This window comes from Vicugna pacos, chromosome 10 (genome assembly GCF_048564905.1).
Source record: "Vicugna pacos chromosome 10, VicPac4, whole genome shotgun sequence".
Taxonomy (NCBI): Eukaryota; Metazoa; Chordata; class Mammalia; order Artiodactyla; family Camelidae; genus Vicugna; species Vicugna pacos.
In genome coordinates, this window is record NC_132996.1 from 60,301,933 (window position 1) to 60,327,749 (window position 25,817).

Genomic DNA, 25,817 nt, shown 5'->3' on the forward strand with positions numbered 1-25,817 from the left:
ATTAGTTTGCAGTATTCTTTGATTGAATCTATTTATGTACACAAAAAATCCCCTCCATCACAGATTGCCCAATGAAGAAACAAAAAAGAAAGATATAAGAGAAGCTCTGAGGATAATTCAATTTGTCAAAATTAGAAAGTTTAAGAACTTAAAATTTCAACATCTTTGTTTAGTGACAGGGCCCCCGAGGCCATTTCCAGTTTGATAGTTTGTTTCAGTTATACTCCCCACACAAAAGTTATGAGTCACGTCAAATTGTAAAACGTAAAACAGTCAGATTGTAACCAACAATGTCTAGCTCTTGCTATAATAATCCCATAATTTTTCACCACAGCCTTTTTATTTTTACTTTAAGGTCTCAGATCTGGAGAGAGGTGGAGTCGGGAAGGGTGGCACTGAAAATAAGGAGGGCAAAGAAACCAGGCATCTCTAAATAAAGGATATTCCAAGATACTAAGACTAAGATTTTTTTTTTTCAGGATTTCTAAACTCTGACAATTTTTCTTCAGGAGTCAGAAAAGAGCACTGTCTCTCCATAGCTACATTAGCCTTTCAGAAAAAAGTCCCTCTCCTACGTAGAAGAGAAAGACACTAATAATACAAAGGAAATGGTAGGCAACTCTATCTCAAGCCTGAAAACAAACACTAATGGTAAGTCCATGCTAACCAAAACTAAAACATGGCACATCTGGAAATAATCGTAGAAAGGGACAAAAAGTAAGCATGAAGTTGAGGGACATAAACAGCCAGTCAGCCTTTCTTTCACCACTATAACCTCCAAATTCTACAGCTAATTCCTCTGTTACTTCCAGCTGCTTGAGAAATGGCAGCCTGAGAAATTCTATAAATGAGCCTGAGGGTTGGCAGTTTAACAGTGGGGTGGGGACAGGTTAGGTCTTGAAGCTGCCAGCAGAGTAAGCTCACTGTTTTCACTTAGATGGTATATTTTTAGGGGTGGCTTGGGTTGCTTAATAGTGGCAGACAGGTATCTAAGGATTCCCAAGCTACCCTTGGTACTGGCTGCTTCTGTCCCTTAGGACCTCAAAATTCTTCCTCAGTAAGACAAAGATTAGAATAGCTGGAAATTTCTTTAGGTGTCCTTAAGCTGTCCCTATAGTCTCCCTACCTGCAAAATTGGAGTGGAGAATCTGGGCATTAGAAACAACTTATTTCAAGCTTTGCGTTGATATGTTCAGTTTTAATTAGTTTACTTAATAAGCAACATAACATTTTGTCAGTTTTCCCCAGTTACTTTACTTCAGCAGAATCAATGAAAATATTTAGATCAAGAAACACTTTGTGGCTTTTATAAGCTCTCAGTTAGGTCTTACGTTAGCTGTATTTGTTTTACCTTAAAGAAAACCAAGTTCAAATTTGGTGACCCGTGACAGATAAAGGTAAAGGGAGGAGGGGAAGGGGACCCACAGACCAAAGACAGAAGAAAGGAAGGATATTGTCTGAATCATATCACTACACAGTCTAACCTTCCACCAAATAAGAGATAAGCTCTAGTTTTATTTGGGGAGAGTCTCTGCCTCTTTAAGCAGTCTATACATTTCCATTCTCAGCACTATTCTTCCTTTCCAAGGCATACCACTGCTCCATCTCCTCTTGGGAGTGGAATCTTCTACATTTCCCCCAACCCAGGCTCAGCTACTTCTCTCTACTTTCTAGTAGCAAACATGGACACACACATATTTCAAGCTCTGGCAGCAGCTCCCTCACTGTCATTTCCTGAATTTTGGCTAAGCTTTGAGGCAGAGCAAAGAGCGCACTAAACCACTGGGTGCCCTGTTGAGCTGGATGAAGAAGTTCCTGTCAAAGCCAGCTAAAACCTCCAATGATAAGTGTACATCTTTCCTGTACTGGGGCCATCCTGTTTTGAACTCAATTGCTCAATGCAAAATTCAGAACTCACCAACAGCAAAGCTTGCATCCCACCAGTCATGGAGATGGCTCTGAATATCAAGGATGTCCTAAAAGAATGACTAGCAAATATTCAATGTCTCTATATTCCCAGAGGCCCAATCTCTGCATTTACATTTGGAGCCCATAAAACAGCCCAATCTCATCAATAAAGCCAAGCGAAAGCTAACCCATATGCGTGAGAAGAACTGAATTCTAGCTTCTCCCAACCACTGCTATAAGCAAGCTTAATGTGCCACAGTGATTGGGCACACAAAGATCCCTTGCCTTAGTTTTCAGGAACTTTTCTTCCAATTTGCCTCTGTTAAAGGAGCTGTGGATTATAAATGATGCCACGGGTACAGGTTCACTTACAGCCAATTTAGTAAGTGCTCGCACAGTTAATTCTGTCAGTCTTACTCCTACACAGAAATACATGTGGCCCCAAGGGGCCCAACCACCCACAGAGCTCTTCTGCACATCTTTTTACCCTCCAGCACACAGAAATGGAGGGCTACATCCCAGAAAACAAAGAAAGAGAAAAGGCAGTTTCCCTGAAATGCTATGTCTAGGAAACCAGGATCCAGCTTCCTATTTGGATGTAATTTCTAGATTTGTGTCTCTGAATAAACCAGATAATGATTTAAACCAAGGTGTTTGTCTGGAGTTTCAAATCTATACATCTGTATCCCTTGGTATGCTGAAATTTTCCTTTCATGTATATGTAAGGATACTTAAAAAAGCAGTTTGTTTAGGTGAGTTAACAGACTACCTCAAATCCTGAAAACCTACCTCGTTGTGGTAGAATGTTATAGTCATGGCCCCTAATGAGTCAAGCCCCCCCTGTATCCATGCCCTTAGGAAGAGTCCCCTCTCTGACTCTGGGCTTAGCTACGTGGCTTGTGTTAGCTGATGGGACAATTAAAAGAAAAATGACATAAGCAGAGGCTCACAAAGTGCTTGTGCACTAGGGCCTGACCTCCTGCTTCTCTTTGGAAGCCTGAGACACCATGTGAAGAAACTGGTGAACAGAAAAGAGACCAGTCATTCCAGCTGAGGCAACCAGCCCATCAACTGCCAGATATGCGTGTAAAGCCATGTGTATTAGTTTTCCATGGCTATCAATATGAATTACTACAAACTTAGTGGCTTAACATAAATTTATTAGCTTTCATTTCTGCAGGCCAGAAGTCCAATATGAGTCTCATGAGGCTAAAATCAAGGTGGTGGCAGGACTGTGTTACTTTCTGGAGGCTCTAGGGGAGGATCTGTTTCCTTGCTCATTTATTGTTGGCAGAATTCAGTTCCTTGCAGTTTTAGCAATGAGATTGTTTCCTTACTCCTGTTCGCCTAGGGCCAAACAATCCCCATCTTCTATCACTGCATCTCTCTGACCCGTCTGCCTTTCTCTTCTACTTTTAAAGGGCTCATGTGATGAGACTGGGCCCACTCAGATAATTCAGTATAATCTCCCCAACTCAAAGTTTGTAACCTTAATCATATCTGCAAAGTTCCTCCTGCCACGTAAAGTAACACATTCAGTGTCCAGGGGTGAGTACTTGGAGCTCTTTCGCAGGCCACTGTCCTGCCTATTACACAAACTAAGACCATCCACACCCAGCCAAGCCATCAACTGACACACAGCGCAGTCAAGCTGGCTCAGACCACATGAACTTCACTCTGGACCCAGAGAACTATGAGGAACAAAAACGCTTTTTTAAGCCAGTAAATTTTGGGGTGGTTTGTAGGGCAGCAAAAGCTAACTGACACAACGGCCAAGACTACACTGCTTCCAAGGGGTCTGTGCCACCCTCGATCTTATAACATAGTCATCTTTTCCCTTTCTCTGCTCTAGTTCAACAAGCATGCCTAAGAGGCCACTGGCAGTTTGCTGTTCTCTGAATCATAAAACAAAACAATTAAATTAGTTTTATTTCTTCCTTCACTCCAGATCTAGATGTTATTGCTGAACTTCAATAAAGTCAGCCTGAAAATCTCAACAGAAACAGTGAGGGATTTTTTGGTCCACAACTAGAAGCTTCACACACAAAATATAAATAAAGAAATAAGCAAGCAAGCTGGAAGTCTGGGGAAAGATGTGAAGGAAGGGCCAATTTTTGATAGAGCAAAAGCTGCTGATGGAAGAGGGAAATTTCACCCAACCATCTTTTCTGTGTGTATAAAGACTAATGAGGGCTCTGGGCTACAGCATCTAAGCAGGGGTCTCTAGCCCTTCATTAGCCAAATATATTTCCTCAAGTGAGCTCTCCCTCAAATTTGCTGATACTTAAAGGTCTGGAAAACTTCAGTGGAAGAAAATGCCAACAGCAAGTTAATGTCCTCTTGGCTCTTTTGGCTGACTTCCCTGTGCCTGGGCCTTGCCTATTAATTGAATGCTATTCGGATTCCATCTCAAAAACAAATGAGGATGGAGACCAGAGGCCTGCCTTTCCCAGACTGATAAGAGCAGCACAGTGCAATTATACCAGAACAGCTTTGTTTTGGAATGTAATCACCGCCCCAGCCTTCTTCCCAATGGGATGGCAACAGTGTAATTACCTCTTCAGGATTCATTGTTTGGGAATGTATTTCTTCTACAGGGCTCTTTCTAGGGGAAAGGAGCTGCAACAAGAATATAAGAGAATCTGTAGCCCCCTCCCCAGCAGCAGTCTTGTAAGATGAACAAGTTATTTTTGCTTTCTTAAGGTAAAGCCAGAGTTTACATGTCAGCTTCTTTTTCTACCAACAAGGGATCACCTATATACCCCATGATGGTTCTGTTTGAAAAGCGCCAATCTGAAGCTAGACTGCTTGAGTTCCAATTTCTACTCTGTCAATTACTAGCTGTGGTCTTGGACAAATTACTTCATCTGTTTATGTCTCAGCTTCCTCATTTGTAAAAATAAGTAATAACAGGATATCACTGGAATGTGAAGATTAAGTGAATTAATATGTGAAAAGGGCTTAGAATGCTACTTGACTTATAAGTGATCTTGGATTTTTGTTTTCTTTGCTAGTTTGCCTTTTTTTTAAAACCACATCTGAAGCACTGTGTCCACAGTCACTACATTTTGCAAATGTGATCTAACATTAGCTCATGGTCAAATCTAAGCTTGAGTTACTACGTTCCTTCTGTCTACAACTCTTCTGCCAGTTCAGCATGAGGGGGAATGTTTTGGAAAATTTTAAATGCTGCTATAGAATTGTCACAGTCTTGGAGCTATTTGCCTAGGTAAAACTTCACTCTAATAAGCAAGAGTGACTGGATATTTCCATGTCATTCCTTTCATTTGTGTTGCTAGTCCAGGGAAATTACAATAAAGAGACATAAAATCTTGCTGTTGAGAAAATGAGCAAGTACTACCAAGAACAACCAGGCAATATGGCAGATTCTGGAGAAAATTCACCTTTTTAGACAGATTTATTCATGAAAATGAATGATACATTTTTCTCAAAAGCCTACAATACATTAGATCTCCCTGAAGACCTTGTTCCCACTGGGAACTTCGACCTTTTACCTCTTTGGATGTCCAGTTTTTCCTCTGTTCCTTTGCAGCCTAGACCAGTTAAATCTCTGCCTAGGAAGAATATTATTTTGGCCTGTGCTTTACCAGTCATGAGCCACACGAGTAAAAATCGTGAGTTTGTTTACCAAGTAGTCCCAAAGAATACAACCCCACAGCTCAAGACAGCAGGAGTGAAGCTAGCCCCCTTCTGCAAGGCACATAGCTGCATTAAGCTGGAATGATGATAAGCCCAGGGACCCATCTTGGTAGTTCTGTAATATGCGACTGTTTTTACAGGCTGGAGTATGTCATTACAGGATAACTTTCTGGCTCTGGGGTGACACTAAACATCTGGCAAAAAGAAACAGCCCCCAGAGAGTCTCAAAAATACTCTAAAAGGTCCCTGGTCACCCACCTGCAGGTGCCTCTTTCCACCTCGTGGTTTATACAAGATATCCATGCTTGCTCTTGGCTTCTAGCTGAGTAACACAAGGACCCTGGGGAAGAGGTGGCCTTGTGGATCAGCAGGTGTTAAAGAAAAGAGAGGAAATTAACACCTACAGGTTGGCTCTACTTTGGAGAGAGGGTGAGAGGTGCTGTCTGCCAGCTCCCATGGCATTTCCAGCCAGTTTGGAATAAATGAGACTGCCTGAGGACATGAAATGGGAAAGAGAAAGAAAAGCTACCATGAGCTCAGAGTTTTAAAAAGAAGGTAGAGGATTAGCATTTATATCGATCACTTAGGTAAAAACTGATGGAGTAGATAGGACAGCAAAGGAGATTGTTCCAAGTCTTTCCAGAGTATGTAGAAGAGCTCTAATCTTTTTCTTTTTTTTTGGTGGGAGGAGGTAATTTGATTTTATTCACTAATGGAGATACTAGGGATTGAATCCAGGACATTGTGCATGCTAAGCATGTGCTCTGCCACTGAGCTATACCTTCCCCCTACAAGAGCTCTAATCTTCAATATAAGGAGATTGGCTATTGCCTCCACTGGGAGAAAATGGGCTTTGATCTCATATTTGGCATTTCTTTCTTCACATCTCCTCTGTAGATTTCTATACTGTTGTATCATTTGTTCTGAGGGGTTACAAAACAAGTCAAAGCACATACAAAGCATAACCTAAGAAGAGAGAAGAAAAGGGTCCTGGCATTACAGTGGGTATTTTTGGATAAGAGGGCACCTTCAGCTGGCGCCTTTTAAGTGAGCAGTATCTCTGAAGGAGTACACAATCCATAGGACTTAAACTGTGAGATCACTTGAGGTCTAGCAAAGCCCCAGAGTACAGAAAACTTAAAGTACAAGTAAACAGTGGGGTCTCAATCCAGATATGTTGATGTTAACATTTCTTTTTTCAGGAGGAAGAAGAGGAACAGGTGGGAAACTGGTTAAGAAGTTAGAAGTTATAGCTCAATTTCTCCTAGGAATACAACTCTTAACAGAGCTGACAAGAACCTGTTGCCCCAGCATAAAAGCTTAATGGACTCGTATTTTCTGCGGGAGAAATGCTCTCAGGTTCCGAGCTCTCATGGTCAGCTTTTTGTGTGTAACTCTACCTTAGTATTTAGCACAATGCCCACTGTCCCACAGGTATTTCTGAGCATGATGGGTTTACTCAGTAGACAGTAAGCTTATAGAGAACAGAGATCGTGTCTTGTTCATTTGGGTACTATCGTATACCTATCATTGTACCATATAAACAACAAATGCTCAATAAATGTTTATCAAGTCAAAATGGCTTATATACCAGCTGAGCACTCTGTAGGTAATAATAAATTCATTTATGTTTTTCCCCATTACTAACAGATCCAGATTCAGAAGAATTATATACCAGAAGCTCACCAGGACCCAACACATCTTAACTTCTGGCATGTACACACCTTAATGTGTTACCAAGTTATCTCTTCCCATCTCTTCCCCTCTGCCTCTGTTTCTAGCTTTAATGAGTTAATCTAGAGCAGTGGTTCTCAAATTTTCAAGTGCACCAGGATCACCAAGAAGACTCTTTAAAACACAAACTCCTAGGCTCACAACCAGAATTTCTGATTCAATGGGTCTGAGGTAGGGACCAAGAATTTGCATTTGTAACAAGCTCCCAAATGTTGATATTATTGGTCCACTTTGAGAATCCCATGTTGCCATGGTTACAAAGGAGCAAGCACCTGGTCTGCAGAGTAGATGCTTATCTCATGAATACAAGTTCTGGTGGAAGACAGAAAAAGGTTTCTCAAATGCAAACTTTGTGACTCCCCATAATTTTACCCCCGTGGTTGACACGACTACAGGCAACAATGGACACATTAGCCTGTCAAACTATCAACACAGAGACCTTCAGGTTAACATCTGTTCATGTCATAGAGCATAAGCTCCCAGTTTTTTCAACTCACTGATCATAGCAAAGGGCAGAAAGCCCTGCCTGGGACTCAGAAAGTGCACTACTGTTGAGGAAGGCAGAAGAACAGTAAGAGATCAGTAAGGCTATAATCAGTGAGGAAGCTGGCATAGCTCTAACTCATACTGGCCCCCAAGATTTATAATAAAAATCATAATGATAATAGCCAACATCTATCGAACACTTATCGTGTGCCTCCCCCAAATACTATTCTAAGTGTTTCACATATATTAGTTCATTTAATCCTCAAAACAATCCTATGAAGAAACTGAGTCCCCCAAAAAGTAAAATAAATTGATCAAGACTACACTGCTAGGAAGTAGCAGCATGAATATTTGACCTAGATAGTCTGGCTCTGGAGTCCAAATATTTCGCTCTACTGCCTCTCAAGCCAACTCTACACTGCAAGTGGCAGCTGTCTTTCTGGAGCTCCACTCACTCATGCTCGCAGACGCATGCAAAAGACAAAGGGGTACATACTGGAATTGCTTAAACTGCACCAAACCCATAAATCCTGGGCCCAAGCCCAGGTTTAGGCTGCAACCCCTCTTCCCTCCCCTCCATCTAATTTATCTGGATTGGTAGTTAAAGTCTCAGAGGAATTTTTAAATTTTTAGTGTCAGGGTGAAAACAAAACATAGAAAATCATGCCATTCCCTGGCTAGACTGTAAACTCCCTAAGGACAGAACCATTTAATTCTTTTATAAGACTCAAAGTGCTCTAGAAAATGCTAAGCATTTAGAAAGTACTATGTACACTTCAAAGGGACAGTAAAGAAAGAGCACAGGTGGTAAAACATTAGTGGGAAAAGGTCAAGAGAAAATTTCCTAGGGTAGAGAGAGACAGAGGCATAGGAAAACTTAGCCATACTTAAAGGAACAGAAAAGTTCATTGACAAAGCTCAATATTTTCCTCTAGGAAGGCCTGAAGAAGCACAGACAATTCAGCTTAGAAACTGGGACCCATGTTCCCAACAAGCACATTTCTTAGTAGTGGCATGAGGAAATGCAGTAAAGAGCTAGGGTAGAGAGGCATGGAAGCTCCAGTGACTAGTGAAAACCAAATGAGTAAAAGATCCTGGGTGCTGTGAGGCATCTGTGAAAGCTGGGTTCTCTGGGAGGAGTGCTGCATTTATTTCTCTGTTTCCCAGGCAACCAAGCCAGCCCCTTATCGCCTTTACTTTCATCACTGGAGCAGAATGAAAGGTAATTGGGTTAATTATTAAAGTGGCCCAAGCTAGTACCACCACCACTAATTGTCCATTTATCTAGGGTTTATAAACAGCTCTTTTAATTAATGTTGAGTTGGAATGTGCCACTCATTTGATTAGCCTGGCTACCGGGTACTAGAGAGGTAAAGAACATGGGAAAGGGTCCAGCCAAGAAGATAAAGGGTCCAACACCAGAACTGTCATTCATTTCTGTTGATACTCACTTAGGTATACCATGATGGCCTTCAACTATATTCACTACTATTCATCTTTCTCAAATTTGCCAATTCAAATGAAGATCTGGCATACAGTAATTAAGCAATCTGTTGTATTAGACAACTATGATATCAAATTGAGAAATTAGACTAATTACTAAAAGTTAGCAAGCATAAGGACCCAAATGTCCACCTACTTGGCCAAAGTAGACTAGACAGGCCTCCTGAAAGTAATTTCTTAAGGTACCAGGGATGTGGGGAATATCTAAGAGAGGATCAGCGTTTATTAAAAAGATGAAAAGAGCAAAAGACAAGCAAAAATAAAGTTAACAAGAAAAAGAAAAGTAAATTCTTGCAAAAGGGGTAGCTCTGTTTTACCCACAACAGGCAACAAACAGAAGGATGCCTGGGATGAGATTATATAAAGCAATAATGACAGCACTGCATCTATCACTGGGTTTGTAATACATTTAGATACAATACATATGGCTGTAACAGTGCAAAGAAGGCATAAGAGAATGTAGCTATAGCAGAGCAAGGTTTCTATATCTTACCAGAATTAAGTCTGCATAAGTCTGAACGGATCCTGATAAAGTACAGTTCAAAATCAATAAAGGACTTAAAATAGAACATGAGAAGCTATCCACTTAATACAAAAGAAGTCAGTAAAGGAGAAACAGAGGAACAACAACAAAAAAAGACATTAGAAATACAGAAAACAAACAGCAAAACAGCAGACAAAAATCTAACTATAACAAAAACGTTAAATGTGAATGGAGTCAAATATCTAATCAAAGGCAGAGATTATCAGACTCTGAAGTCTGATAGACTTCTGATAACAAGATCCAACTATATGCTTTCTGTAAGGGACATACTTCAGATTCTAAGATATAAATAGGCTGAAAGTAAAAGGATAGGAAAAGATATATTATGCAATAAATAACCATAAAAGAACTGGCGTAGTTATACCAATATAAGAAAAACTAAACTTAAAGACAATATTACTAGAGAATATAACCTTTAAAGTTGTGAATCACTATGCTGTACACCTGAAACTAATATAATATTACACATCATCTATCTCTCAAAAAAAGACAATATTACTAGAGACACAGAGATATTTTATAATGAAAAAGTTGATTCATCAGGAAGGTATAACAATTACAAACATCTATGAACCTAATAAGGTCCCCAAATACATGAAGGAAAAACTGACAAAACTGAAGGGGTAGATACAAAAATTTAACAATAATAATTACAAATTCTAATACCCCACCCTTAACAACGGGTAGAGCAATTTAACAGAAAATGAGCAAAAATACACAAAACTTGAGCAACACTATCAACCAAGTAGGTCCCCTGGCATCTGCAGAACACCCCACACAGTAACAACAGAACATACAATCTTCTTATGCACACAGATAACATTCTCCAGGACAGACCGTAAGCTAAGCCACAAATTTAAAATAAATTTAAAATAACTGAAACCATACAAAGTATGTTGTTAGACCACAATGAAATTAAATAAGACATTAACAACAGAAGGAAATTTGTGAAAATTGAAGAACACACTCCTAAACTAATGGCTCAAAGAAGAAATCCTAAGAGAAATTAGGATGACTGGGCACAAAGCCATCTCTAGCCCACGACACTCAACCAGGCCCCAGTGACCCGTGGCTAGGAGCAAAAGAATCCTGACACTTCCCATTGATTTTAATCAAAATACTAAATTAAATACATCAGGCCCACATCTGCTGGGAACAGATGCTCATTAGGATGAAAGTCAAGAAGATTAAGCAGGACAGATAACTAATACTGTACATTACCCAGCTCCCTATCCCTCAGAAGTTTTTCTTCCAGTAATTACCAGGAAGATGTCAAATGCCAGGGCTTCTCACTTCACTTTTATGAGGCCTCAGACATGCAGAAAAGTATTTTAAGCATAAGAATCTTTGGGCAGATACTCCCTACTTGAACTCAAGCAAAACATGGCAGAGAAGACAGAACAAAGTTACTAGGAGTCACGTGGATAGAGCTGGTTTAAAGCTCCAGGTCTGCCTCTCACTGTGTTATACTGGGCAAGTGATATAATTTCTCTGAGCCTCAGTTTTCTTTCCTACAGAATGAAAACACACCATCTACTCCATAGGGTTGTCACAATCACTTAAGGAGAAACGTATAGGGAAGCACTTAAGACATCACCTGGCCTAGAGTAGGCAGTCATTAACTTCATTTCCTTCTCTAGTTATCAGTTACTACACAGAACTAGTGCTGTTAAAAAGTCAGCAGGGGGAGCTCCCTAGACTTTAGCATGTTTTCCCAAAAATATACCTGGTAGAGTTGCAGTAGCTTTAAATGTAGTTATATCTCTTTAAGTACAGGTTCAGAATTTGTATTGCTGAAGAAGGGGCATGGTATGGACTGACAGGTGGCTGGAGGCCACCAGGAACCTACAGAACTTTGGGGAAGGCAACAAGATAAAGCAGAAGAGATGAAGATTAACAGACTATCAAAACACTTCTCTGTAGCAGCTTCTGTTTTCTATTATTGCTTTCAGGCTCTTGTGGGAGGAAGTAGGCAGAATAGATCTTAATTTTCTGCATATCCATTTTTGTTGATGATTCTGAATGGCTTTGGCTAGCGTCCATCAAAAACCCATTTGCCACTGGTCATGCCTCCTAAAACTGCAGGTGTGTATATGCTTTGTCCCTCCAGGTCTGCCAAATCTCTATGCTTCACTCCTACAAAAAGCCACTCACCATACAAAGGGTTCTGCTTTATATCTGAAGCTGAGAACCAAATGGCAAGAATGAGGTATAGCCAACCACCTAGACTTTGAGCTACAGAAGGGCAGGAATCATGTCTGTCTTATTCTCTCTGGTAGCCTAGAATAGAACCTGGCACATAGCGGTGGAACAAATGTCTACTGAATGTGATTGTTCTGAGACCATCACAGCCTCATTCCAATCATACAAGAGAAAGTGACTTTCCAAGAAAATTGGGAGTGCTAACTGCTAAAAGGCCAATTTGTCTTCACTTTAAAAGCCATTATTACAGCAGCTCTATTACATGATCACAGTAGTTTAATAAAGAGCAAAACACCTGTGGCCAGAAGGGCACGAAAGCTCAGGGAAAGGGCTGTTATATAATAAGATTTTCCTTAGCAAGCACCACTGGGTCATAAAAAGCTATGTCTAGAAACCACTTTAAATAGAGGAATTAAAACAAATAAGAAAACCCCTAAAGATCAGCTACAGTCCCTGGGAGCTCTCTCCCTATTCTAGATTAAGGTCCTAGAAGAACAATGCTAATTTTGATGCTTTGTCCTTTACAATGACTGTGGGGTGGAAGGCAGACTAGGAAACTGGAGTCCCACCACCTGGTTCAGTTCTAGCTCCTCTGCTTCTAGCTCCATCACTCTGGGCAGGTTAGCCTCCTGTGTTTCAGTTTCCCCCACCATTAATTAGATGATAGCACCCATCTCATTGTGAGATGTGAGAAAGAAATGAAATATGACTGGGAAAAGTATTTAAAACACTCCCTCATATACAGCAAATGTTCAATGAACATTAAGCTTTTGGGAGGTGCTGTTATTATTACGACTGGAATTTTCTCAAGAGAAGAAAAAAAGTAATACAGTTGTCACCAGAATCTGGAGGGATATCCAAATATCTACAAATGATGAGGGTGTTTAAGAAAAGACCAACAGGCACTCAGCAACACGTATCTTGAAAAAATGGGAGAAACGAGTTTAAATGTGAATGGAAACTATCCACTAACCTAACTAAAGAGTAAGCTTCTTGAGAGTCTAGATTTCCTTCCCCTCAAAGTATTTTGCAACCTTTTTAGAGAACTTTTCTCAGCAGGTTTCTTATTTATAAACAACTGCCTGCTCTGCTGCAACATAACCACTATATTCAAAGGTATCTGTAAGTGAAATTGGGCCATTTGAGGTCAGACCTCTGGGCATAAAGTAGGAAGAGGAAATGGAGGTAAGGAGTTATTAGATCAGAGGAGGCAAAAAAACAACATACAGCTGTTCCAAAAAACTAAATGCCAAGGAAAGAGATTTCCCAGCAGTGGAGGAGCAGAAGCTGCTGAGTGGGGTGGTGGAGGCAGATGTCTGGAACAAAGAAGGGTGGAAAAGAGCTCTGTAGTATAGTCTGGCAGCAAGTGATTATCTGCCGTGAGGAGCTTCCACGGGCCATTAGCTAAGCCACACAGACATGCCAAGCACGGAGAGGCACAGAGCCCGGGGTCTGTTTACCAACCAAGGCCAGAACCCCCTCAGTCGAGGCTATCAGAACACCACGGTGCAGTCTACTTCCCTACCAAGCCTGGGCCTAAGAAATCCTGGTGTCCGGCAGAGAAACCATTGAGGTTTCTGAGATTTCTCAGCCTTGATGGTGGGTCAAGGATACCACTACTACGGAGAAGCCAGATCCCATGGCCTACCAACTGTCACAGCAGCCTGGTCAGAAATCATACTCCCCCAGCCTGACAGAGCCACCGCCTCACACATCCCTCTCTACCTTTAACCACCACATGGCCCAGATTCCCCAAAACATAATGTCATTTGAATTTTTTAAATAAAGATACTTATTAAAGATACACCAAAATGTGGCTTGATTTTTATACTTTTTAATGCCTTCATGTACATAAATTTACAAGTTGGCAGTGGAAGGTGGCAGGGGGGAGGGGGAGAGAAAAATCTTTGTCAGAAAAAAAGGAAAAAGAATCATCTTTGCTTCCTTCCCTAGAGATTGCCCAGAAGCAGCAGCACACACTATGTCTCGGCCCAGTCACATCATGCATATTAGCCCCAAAATATTGGTCACTAAGTTACTCAGCCACCACAAAACTGCCTTGGCTGGGCTTTGTCCAGCCCATTTTCTGTTCTGTGGAAATTTCTAAGCCAGCTCCGTGGGTCTCTCTCCTCCTCCTTCCTCTGAAGATTTCACAGGGCCTGGAAACTCCATACGCAGGCAGCAGCAAACAGTTGGAAAGGTGTGCGTTAAGCTCCTAATTAAATCACAGGATCTGGCTCTTGAGTATCTCACCAATGATACATGGACAAGACACCTTTATCATTCAACTCAAAAAATCTACTTGCTGAATTAAGGAACAAATGGTTTAAACAAATAAAAAACAAGAAAGAGACTTAAAGGAAGTGGAATGGGAAAAAAAAAAAAAACCCAGCTTTCCTCAATCCTGTAGTTTCCTGCCTTGAAGTAAGGAACTGAGTACAGACCTTAAAAAAGAGTTTTCAGCCAAATCCCAAGATACCATGAACATAGGTAAAGGAGGGGAAAGCTTTTTACTTGCTCCCTGCCCCTTGAAATTTTCAAAGTCCAAAGAAAAATTTCCTTACCTGCCAGGACCCTGTTAACAGAAGAATGAGTAGCCAGACCAGGCTGTCCACGTTCGTGAAAAATCCCAGCATAAGGCAAGTACTCAGGCAGCAAGAAACGCCTACAGGAAAGAATCACATGTTAAAAGCCTACTAAAGACTACCATAAAACAAAGGAGATATACTATCTACCAACCCTCAACAATCAAAGATAAGGGATCAACTAAGCCTAGGAATCCAGAGAGGCAGAGTAAAAATTCCTAAGGTTTGTCCTTTCACACATCTGTCTCTTTTTCCTGATCTTTTTTCTACAGTTTCCCAGGGCTTCTGTTCTTGAACAGGATGCTCCCAATGCCACTTTTCTATGTCTTTTTATTGTTATCTTCTATCAAGTCTTGAGGTGGCAGAGCTGGACTGTAGGCTCACTAGGAAATACTTCCAGATGATGGACAATCCAAAGACCAGAAAGTAGGTTTAAAAATCCCAGGCTCTCATAAGGGCTCCCTCAGAAAAGCTGACTACCCAGTTCTTACCTTGGGACAAAGCGTCCAAGTGAAGGTGCTGACATTCGCGCATTTCGTGGAGCTCGATGCCTGGATCTGTCACCATTGTCCCTGGAGAAAACAAAAAGACTACACATAAGAGAGTCACTAAAAGAGAATCAGACACCAGCCCAAAAGACAGACACCCCTCAAACTAAATCCTTACACTTAGGTGAAGGCCCCAGGGAAATCAGCCATCTGGTTGCTTACTAATTTGGGTGGCACACTAATACTACATTTCTGGAGTACCTCAATTAAAAGATTTATGAGCATTTACTAACAGTTCAGTAAGAAGGAAGATTTTTCTTGAGTTAATGTGGTCTTTGAACTCTGCAGCATCTGAAACTAAAGCCAAGTTTAGATCGTCTAAGGGATTTGGAAAGGATATATAAACTTTTTCTAGATTGAAAGATACAGAGAAACTTTGGCTTTGGGGGATCTTGAAAGAAGAAAAATTCCCCCATCTTTCATTCAACAAATGGTTATCTTTAAATAAATCTATTCAGGTCCATGGTGTGGAAAAATCATTGATAAGTGAAAGAAAAACAACATGAGAAAAAGACTATGCAGCCCCTTTTTTGGAGACTGAAAAATTGGCAGTGATGAAGATTATTAGATAAAGCAATCCTAGGCCAAGTCATCTGAGTAAAGAAAAGAGTCTAGTGTTTTCTTTATGGTCTGTTAAAACAATAGTAATAAACACCATTTATTCCATTTATTAAATATCTACTAAGTTCTAATACAACTGGAGAGGCAAATGCCCAAGGTCACACAACTAGTAAGTGGTGGAGGCAGGATTCAAGGAAGATCTATCTAACGCTGAAGCCTTTGCTCTTTTCTTTACACTTCACTGCTTCCTACAAGAAAAGAGAAGACAGAAACTTCACGTGGCTTCGTTTCCAACGCATCGAAGGAACAATAAGCCAAAGGGCACCTGGCTGGACAGAGCAGTTAATTAGCTGCTTAACCAACTCCACAAAATAAATGAACCTCTTGAGGGCATAATTTGGGGTATTTTCTGAATTCTCCCTTTGGATTATGTTCAACTTAATGAGATAATCTTCAAATCAGCCCTGGAACCAAAGTCAAGGCAACAGTTTGGCTTTCAAATGCACCACCGGGAGCCTTACAAACCAGAAATGAATGCCTAGGAAGGTCTTTATATCTTTGTGGAACTGGATGCTAAGCATTTAGAGACAAATCAATATCAAGGATATTGGAAGCTGATCTATAAAAAGTCAGGACTTGGCTTTTATCTTCCCAGAAGAGAAAGCATATTATTGTTTTCTTTAACATATCATATTTCTTTGACTTGAAACTCTACAGATGAAGGGAGAGGCACGGGAAGAGAGATAATGCCATATGGAAAGTGAAAAGGGTATTAAAAAGAACAACAAGATCAGAAGTCCCTGACCAGTAGACTGCAGCTCCAGGGAACCCACAAATTATTGCAAGGTCTTAGTAGCCACATGTACACAAGGAGTAGCTGAGTATCAAACAAATAAGACAGCTCTCAAATTAAGTATATTTTTATTTTTCAAACACATGTAGATCAAGTTGTGACCCAAGTACCCAGTTAAGTTAAAAGTATAAGTGAATTCTGAAACCATAAGCAAAACAAAAAGACAATCTACAGAATGGGAGAAAATATTTGCAAAAGATAAGACTGACAAGGGCTTAATTTCCATAACATTTAAACAGCTCATACAACTTAGTAATAAAAAAACAAACAACCGAATCCAAAAATGGGCAGATCTAAACCAGCAATTCTCCAGTGAAGACATAAAAATGGCCAATAGGCACATGAAAAAATGCTCTATATTGCTAATTATCAGAGAAATGCAAATCAAAACTAGAATGAGGTATTACCTCATTCCAGTCAAAATGGCCATCATTCGAAAGTCCACAAACGATAAATGCTGAAGATGGTGTGGAGAAAAAGGAACCCTCCTACACTGCTGGTGGGAATGTAGCCTGGTGCAGCCACTATGGAAACCAGTATGCAGATTCCTCAAAAGATGAAAAATGGACTTACCATATGATCCAGCAATCCCACTCCTGGGCATATATCAAGAGGGAATCTTAATTCAAAAAGATACAAGCACCCCAATGTTCATAGCAGCACTATTTACAATAGCTAAGAATGAAATAATGCCATTTACAACAACATGGATGAACTTAGAGATTGTCATTCTAAGTGAAGTAAGCCAGAAAGAGAAAAAAAATACCACATATCACTTATATGTGGAATTAAAAAACAAAGACAAACACTTATTTATAAAACAGAAACAGACTCACACACATAGAAAACAAACTTATGGTTACCAGAGGGGGAAGGGAGTGGGAAGGGATAAACTGGGAGTTGGAGATTTGCAGATACTAACTAATACATATAAAATAGATAAATAACAAGTTCATACTGTATAGCACAGGGAATTATATTCAATATCTTGTAGTAATGTATGGTGAAAAAGAATATGAAAATGAACATACGTATGTTCATGTACAATTAAAGCATTATGACATACACCAGAAATTGACACAATATTGTAAACTGACTATATACTTCACTAAAAATATATATACAAAAAAAAGCATGAGTGAATTCATGATAGCTTTTCATAATAGCGTATTTTACTTACTGATGGGTACCAAAAATACAACTAATTATCATGACAGGAGTTTGAAAATATTTTGAAGTTAAAAGGGGCCCTAAGGGGGAAAAAAAGGGTTCTAAAGCCTCAAAACAGCTGAAAATTAAGTTATAGAAAGAAGTATCATGGGACAAGTCCAATTACTTTATTCTACAGCTATAAGAGAAAGCTGGCCTTTCCAGAATCATAATGTGGAGCTGACAATTTGCTTCTGCAAGGGAGGAAGAGCCCTTTCCCCCTGCACAACAAACAGTACTCTGGCATTAACAGAGTTGAAGCGTAGGGAAGGAGAGGGGAGTACACTGGACAGACTGGTCAGCAGCTGCCAGCACCCAAACATGACACAGAGCAGGGTGAAAGGACATATGAAGACAACTTAGAAAAATGGACAACCACCAGGCCTGGGGGGAATCTAGGTTCCTATGACATATTTCACAAGCTTCTTTTCATTGTTATTAAAACCTAAAAACAATTAACTTCTTTCTGATTCAATTTCTCCTTCCATTTTAATAAAAAGGGAGGGAGAGGGCAAAACATGGTCAGAGATAATGGCTTTATATTATTTAGAGATTACTGGAGGATTTACATACAGGAAAATAAGAACGAAATCAGCTGGCTCAGATACCAGCAAAGTCCCTGACTAATGGCACAGCTCTGAATAAACTAGAGGTTTAGAAAAGAGCAACTAATGACTCTAGACTCTATAGTCTAGAAAGAAGGGAGGATTCAAAAGACAACCAAGATGGGGAAACAAGTTTCAATGTGAAGGATATTTGCAAGGGCAGGGAAAGCGATAGGAATAAGGGGAGAGGAAGAGTGGTAAGAGTTTCAAGAAAAGGGCAAAGAAATTAAAAGACTTAAAATAATGTTCAATTCAGAACACTACAGACTGTCACTCATTTCAGTGCTGATGTAAGATCAGCATGAAGCAAGGCTCCACGAGATGAAGGAGGCGATTTAGGGAGAGACTGAAGACTGGAAGGTGTCTGCCAGATGAACCGTGGGAGAAACACGGACCGAGAGAGACCGTTTACCTTAGGAATAGTGAAGGGTACTAAATACTGGGGCCCAACATAACATAGCCTGTGCCCTTTTCAAGGGGGGACTCAACATGTAGATATGCTAGTTCTGTTCCTTCATCACAGGAGGACTTGTTCTCACCAGAATACTTTTCAGGGAAACACCAGAGAATTCCTCATCAATTTCATCAGCCAGAAGCTGCCTTCAAGCCAGCAGGATAGAAGCTGGCTGAGTTATTAATGGCTTTCCCAGTTGTTGAACTCTGTGAATCTCTGATTAACTCTCAGAGGGGTATTTGGGAAGGAGAAGGAAAAAAATAAGACTTTCTTACAAAAGATTTTATAAGGAAAAAACACCCTTCAAACAATCAAGCAACCAAGACAAGTGTCGAATACAAGAAAATGCATCTCTGGAACAAGGGAGAAACACAGCAGCTACTCTTGCTAAATGCCTGGGATTAATTGCCTCATGGAGAGGCTGTAATTTAAAGGAATGGAAAATACACCTACAGACTGCTGTGTGTGTCCTGACCAGACAGTCAAGTTGCCTTTACTACTCAGCGACAAACGGCTCTGACTCTGACTTTATAAATGAAGCTACGGCAGCAAAAAGCTCAAAATGTCATTGTCCTCTTGACAATACACAGTTGGCTTTGCTGAAAACTAGATCATGAAAAAAACACTTCTTTCCCTGGGCTCTTCTGTTTCTACTCAATCTCCAGATGCTAGAAGGCCTAGCTGGTATTCCTGTCCCCGGATGGCACAGTGATCCTGGCCAAGTCCTTTCCTTACTTGGGTGCTATCAGTAAGGCCCTGGTCTCTAGTCTTTACTTCAAAGGACTGTGCATGTGTGTCAGAGCTTCAGTTCCTGGGAGGAAGGCCCAGGCCCAGGTGATATCACTCACAGGGGATTCCTAATAGCATAGGTCTCTTGGAACTACAGAGCCTTCATTTTTCTCCAAGGAACAGCAATATAACAGATAATTACCACTTACACAAACTCCGCTCTTCTCTTATTCTCCCCTTAATTTTATCTGTATACATTATGCAAATCTATATGGCTATTGTGCATTTTATGTTAAAAAATAAATATGTATCTCTGAGTGACAGTTATGTCCTCCTTCCCCTCTCTTCCCTCATGGCTGTTTAATGCTTTAAATCCAGACATATTCCAGTTTCTTTCTCTTCTTCTAGCATTCCTCATAATAAATATTCATATGTATCTTACTTGCCCAGAAAGAATACGAATTCTAAAGCTGCCAAGCAATATTATATACTTCTAAGCAATAAACTCAAAATCTTCAGTAAAGAGTTAGAATTCCAGTAAGCACATATTTTATAAATATATTGGGTCCCCACAGGTACCAGGTATCCTATTCCTAATCCTCAAGAAGTCTCCTCACTTTTCTGAGATTTTGTTATTCTATCTCTGCTGAGTACAAGGGGAAATTTTTTAAGATAGTTAGCTCCAACAAAGATCCTAGAGCTTTACGGCTAAAATAAACCTCAGAGATTATCTAATCTAATTTTACAGATCAGACATAGAGGCCTAGGGTAGGAGAGGGACTTGCCTAAGATCAAATGACAGATATGAGGCTCAGCCAAAACTAGAACCCAGGGCTATTCACTAGACAATAGGTGTCAGGCTATCGGGGCCAGCGGACACTGGCAAGAGAGCCCAGTTCCAATCACAGCTGTTCTGGGAGTCACCTGCTCCTTTACAAACTTAGTTCAAAATCGGTTCCAGCAAGAGTAAAAAAGGACTTGGGCAATATTTTATTCGGAGAAGTAGGAAGTGAGACAGCTGAGCTCACAAGCAGCTCATTCCCCCAGGAACATTCACAAACAGGCCCCACTCTAAGAAAACACCAAGGCCTCTTATATCCATCACTTAACATTCAGTCCTCACATGTTCTCGCGTGTATTTCGCCCACTGCATTCTCACTGGTTTTCCTGAATCCATATACTTGCCACTTGCCTAACCAATGCTGTCAGAATTCACTGCCTAAAATACATGGTGAACAATGGCTGCCCCTAAATAAAAATAAGGTCAAAACTTCTCAGCCAGCCATTCCAGGCCCTCCATAGTCCATGTCTTTCTGACCTTCTGTCTCAAATTACAAACACTCCAGAGCTCTAGCCACAGATCTATGCAGGGTCTCGGAATAAACCCTGTAAATCTTCTGTGTCTGGGCTTTTGCTTAAGCTACTCCCTTTGTCTAGTCTCCTTCCCTGCCCCCATCCTCTTTATCAATTCATCAAACTCCTAGGCCGTCTTCACACCCAGATGAAATCCATGAAGCCTTGTCACATCTCCCCAAGTACTCTCTCCCTCCATACAATGCTGCCCTGTACTTTAGTGGTAACTTATTACAGTCTATCTTGTAAGCTACTATGCAAAAATCTGATCACGTTATTCCATAACTTAAAGCTCTCCAATGAGTCCCTCTCATCTACAGGATAAAGTTCACCTCCTCTGCAAGGCACACAAGACTCTCCAAGACCTGGTCCTACTCTCACTCTCGGGGCTCATCTCCTGCCACATGTCTTGGACTTCACAGCCTGGCCCTACTTGCCAACAAGGGAATTCCTGACACACTCCATACTGTTTCATGTTTCTATGACTGTGTATTTATTTGCCTTTCTTCTACGTATACCTGGAGAAAAGCCCTATTTTAAGATCTATCCTTTCTCTTTTATAAACCCACCTTGTAAAAACAATCCACCACTACAAAAATCAATTAAATAAAATGACTTAAAACTCTGGTAAAAAGGAAGTGAACAGTTTCTTATCTCATCCCACTTTAAGAACTACTTCTGTACAACACCACCACTCAATAACTATAGTTGGTTGCCTGATTCTTGATGTTTTGGTAGGTTCCAGTCTGTAAAGAGAATAATCACTTTATAATGTGTTTCCTTATAGTTTCTCTTGCACTTCTAACATCAAAGAGTTTATGGTTTGAAAGTAAAAGGAAGAGACAAAGGGAACCTCACTTCAAAATGAAGTAGACAACATCCCTCTCTGAAGATCTACCCTTTCTTTTCTTGGCTACAAGTTATGTGTTTGTTATTAGTATTCAGTGACTCCCACAGGAGTCCTGGAAATTTGGGGCACAGAAGAGAGAGCAGGAGCCAATACTACCAAGGACATATGGCTTCACTCCACTGGAATTTCTAGCCCCAAGGACATGGCAAAATTATATGAGTCTCACAAAGCTGTCAGGATTTCACCTAAAGACAAGATAAGAGTAGTTTTATCGGGTTTCTAACATATTTTCTTTGTGTGATTCAACCAAATTTCAGCCGTGGCAAAAGGGCAGATGAAGAATATTAAGTTCTGAACTCTAAAGGCAAGCAACTTCTATGCCATAGCCAATCAGGTGGCAGAGCCGAATGACAGATTTCAGAACTCTTCTCAGCTACATTATATATACCAAGAAGAGCTTTTAATGACTTCCTTGATAGAAGGTGTCTAGCAAGGGGACCATGAAAGGAGAAGATCTTTCTGGTGAAGGCCCCGCCACGCATGAGTATGTAGTACTGCTAGAAAGTTTCATGTCAAACTAAAAAATCAGAACCCTTCTCGGACACCCAGCAATGACTCTCATACTCACAATGAAATGTATTTGCATACTTGGCCACAATATAGATTTCTGGGTAAAAGGAACCCAAACACAACCAGATAAATTACAATTTAAAAAATTAAGCTAACAGACTTAAGAGGCTGAAAGACTAGAATTCTCACTGAGGTATTTTTTTCAAATGCAGCCCAGTGTCACAACTGTGAATGAAGGACTTGTTCTCTCTGTGCTAACAAGATTTTTTAAGAAGTTGAATATAATTACCTAGTGGTGGAGATATTTGTGACTGATCTAATCTGAAGCTTCTCTAGTTCTGACTATCATTAGCTCAAGGTATCCTTGCCTTGAGAAGCAAAGCAGTTACAAAAAGAGGCAAGAAGATGAACTAGAGATGATTCTGAGATCGTAACATTTAGAACAACAGATAAAATGAGGAAGGGGGTGAGGATTGCTAGAACAATAGTCATAAAGGTACATGCAGGTCATAGAACTACCAGAACACAGCACTCCACTTGGGCTTCATAACCCTCCACTCCTGCTTTCCAAAGGAATGGTGAAAATGAAAATGTGAGTTTTCCTTATGCTTATTTGCCATCTACATTCTAGCAAGTGGCCTGAGCTCAAAAGCAGGCAGACAGCAGGGTCAGGGGCAGCCACACCTTTACCCTGCTTGTGAACATCTTTATGCAAAGACAGATTCTGAGGGCTTCAGGACAGACCTGCTGACAGCAGGTTTCTGGATGTCCTGTTTGTGCATTTTGATAAACACAGGGATCCTGCAGTCTCAATCCCTGCTGCAGACAGAGACGAACGGCAGGAGAAGATGCCAGCCTGGGAAGATGGTCATTAATCCAGACTACAAAAGAATAGAAAATTCAACCTGATGCTGACCAACCTTCAAAGCTATCTTTCCTAGCAATAAATCTAGAGAAGTCTTGTTCCACAAGGAACAAGGGCTCAAATATGGTTGTACATCATTTTTAAAGGTTTTTAAATCAAGACAGGACAATAAAGTCAGACACTAAATATGCCTGCTCCTGATCTCTCATCTTAGACATGTCTGATTTCAGTCAAGCTTCAGTATCTTTATTTTTAAAAAAATACCACAATGGGATAAACAACTATCTCACTGGGTTATTACAAAAAGTAAACAAGATTTGAAAATATATGTGCATATTAATGTATTTATATATACTACAAATGTTTTGTATGTTATAAATTAGTATACATGAAAAATGATAGCTGATACCTTTCATTCAGTGGATGATGGAAGACAACCAAAAAAGATGGGAACTGGGTGATGGCTCTCTTTATTTTCTGGGGTGTACATTTTCTGGGGTGTATATTTCCCTATATACCTGGCATGGAAAAGCTAGAGAATGGCAAAATGATCTATGACTTGACAAATGGAAGGAGAGTGGCAAGGCTGAAGCAAGGTGGCAAAAGCAGGGACATGCTGTGCTATGAAGATGAGGAAACCCAGTTGAAGAACAGTCTCTCTCAATGGTACTCTAAGTGTCAGGAGGATTCCAGGCCATATCTAACTTATCTGCTTCTCTGTATCTGAAAGAACTATAAATTATGACTGTGGCTTTCCTTCTAGTTATTAAAGCTAAGGAAAATAACTGGGGCAGAGAAATTAAAATGGGTTGGTACATTCCCTAATTTCTCACTTTCTCCTTCCTCAGAGCACCCAGAAATTAAGAGGAGCAAACACAAGCAGCCCTCAGTTTACAGTAGGCGAGGGAGGGCAGGGAAAGAGACAAAGAAAGAATGAACAGATAGTAACTCAGCATCAACCAGGCAGCAGCAACATCCTTCACTAGAAGACCTGGACTGCTAATATTGAGGTGACTAATCCACAGCTGCTATTAAAAACAAGATTATAGTCTGTATCAGCTGAAAAAGAAAGGCAAACACCAGGGGAGGGACTTTTGTAGGGGCATTAGAGAAACCAGCCCATTGTTACTAACCAGGGAGCAATACGCGAGCCCAAGGGAAAAAACAATTGTAAGTCAGTGCATGAAAGGTGAAGAAGGGAATGTAAATTCAGGTCGTGCTGAAGCCAGGGGGAGGTGCGAGCACAGGTGGGCTGTGGGGAGCACAAGGAGGAGGCAGTCTGACACAGGAAAATCGAGGGGGAAGGAAGGGGAAAGGGAGGAGGTGGTAACAGAAGAAAGAGAAGGTAAGATGAGAACAGAACATTTTAAACTAATCCAGAACTCCATTGTGAAGGACAAGTCACGAGGCAAGATACAGCTCAAAGGCATGAGCCCCACGTTTCACCACTGCACAGAGATAACACAGCCTTCCAAACGTGCGTGGAGAGAGGGCTATGTGATCTGTACTGACTCCCAGCACTCCACAGGATTACTGAGGCTTTTCAGCAGCATTAAGTCCCAGCAGCCTCGGCACTGTGCATTGAAACTGCTTCCCCAAATAGACCTCGGTGCTGGAAAAATAATCATTATCTACAGGGGGATATATTTCCCTACAGGTGTCTGCCAGGCTAAGGCTCCCTTCACTACCGTGTATACACCTATGTTCCCCCAGCAGGGACTTAAGGGACACGGGTCAGCTGGGCCCTTCTCCCCCACTGGTAATGGAAGACCACCATTACCCCTGCTCCGTTTGCCAGAGCACAGCTGTTTCAGGGCATCTCTCCATTTCTTTCACATTTACATCTTCCTCAGACAAATGAACCTCCCATTTAGTCTTCCTTCTGCTTCCAAAGCACAACTCTCGTGTGTTTAAGGATTGTATCAGGAAGGCAAATTGGTACAAAGGGTGTTCCCACCTTGTGAGTCCTCTCTGGCAAAGATATTTCTCAAGCACTTCATAAAGCGCTATTGCAGGAACTATCCATTCAGCTCACGAAAGAGGGAGGTAGAAGGGAGGCAGGAAGTCTTAAGATCCCAGACCGACCAGGCCATGTCAAGATGAAGGGGGAAAAAAGGATGATGACTGACAGGCTGTCTTATTCCAGTACTGCTAACAAAAAAGATCGGGGGAAAAAATGCTTAACCATCTTTCTCTCTTTCTTGTTTTGCATGTTTGAGAATATCAAAATATAGAAATCAAAACAAGAGCCAAATGTCCAATTTGATACAAGCCAGGAAAGCACAGCTACAGGATAGAAAGAAACACAGTGAATGGCCATAAAGGTCAGGAGCAGTAGGTCAGAGAATGCAAAACTCAGCAGGAAGACTGGGGAGCTTGAATCCTGGAGCCTGGGGCTGATGCTACTCTGCTAGCTCACCCCTGTACCCCAACCAACCATGTAAAGAGACTAGAAGAGCAAGGAATCACTTCCCAACCCATCACATTAATTTGACAGGCAACTTCCAAAGGATCCTTACTTGGGGTGGTGGAAGGAAACTGAGAATGTTTAGGCAAGGGAGTAGGACCTCAGAAAACCAGTGCGGTCAAGGGTACTAA

At 40.8% G+C, this 25,817-nt stretch overlaps 1 protein-coding gene across 9 annotated transcripts in view; it reads right to left on the reverse strand.

Annotated features, from left to right (window-relative positions):
* The window catches only part of AMBRA1 (autophagy and beclin 1 regulator 1), a 152,527-nt gene that overhangs the window by 65,423 nt on the left and 61,287 nt on the right, over positions 1-25,817 (reverse strand). For all 9 annotated transcript variants that reach the window (XM_015246170.3, XM_015246172.3, XM_015246173.3 and 6 more), the window contains 2 exons: positions 15,114-15,194; positions 14,602-14,702 (listed from right to left, as the gene is read on the reverse strand). In XM_015246170.3, the coding sequence (XP_015101656.2) occupies positions 14,602-14,702; positions 15,114-15,194 (182 nt within the window). The remainder of the gene's footprint in view (positions 1-14,601; positions 14,703-15,113; positions 15,195-25,817) is intronic.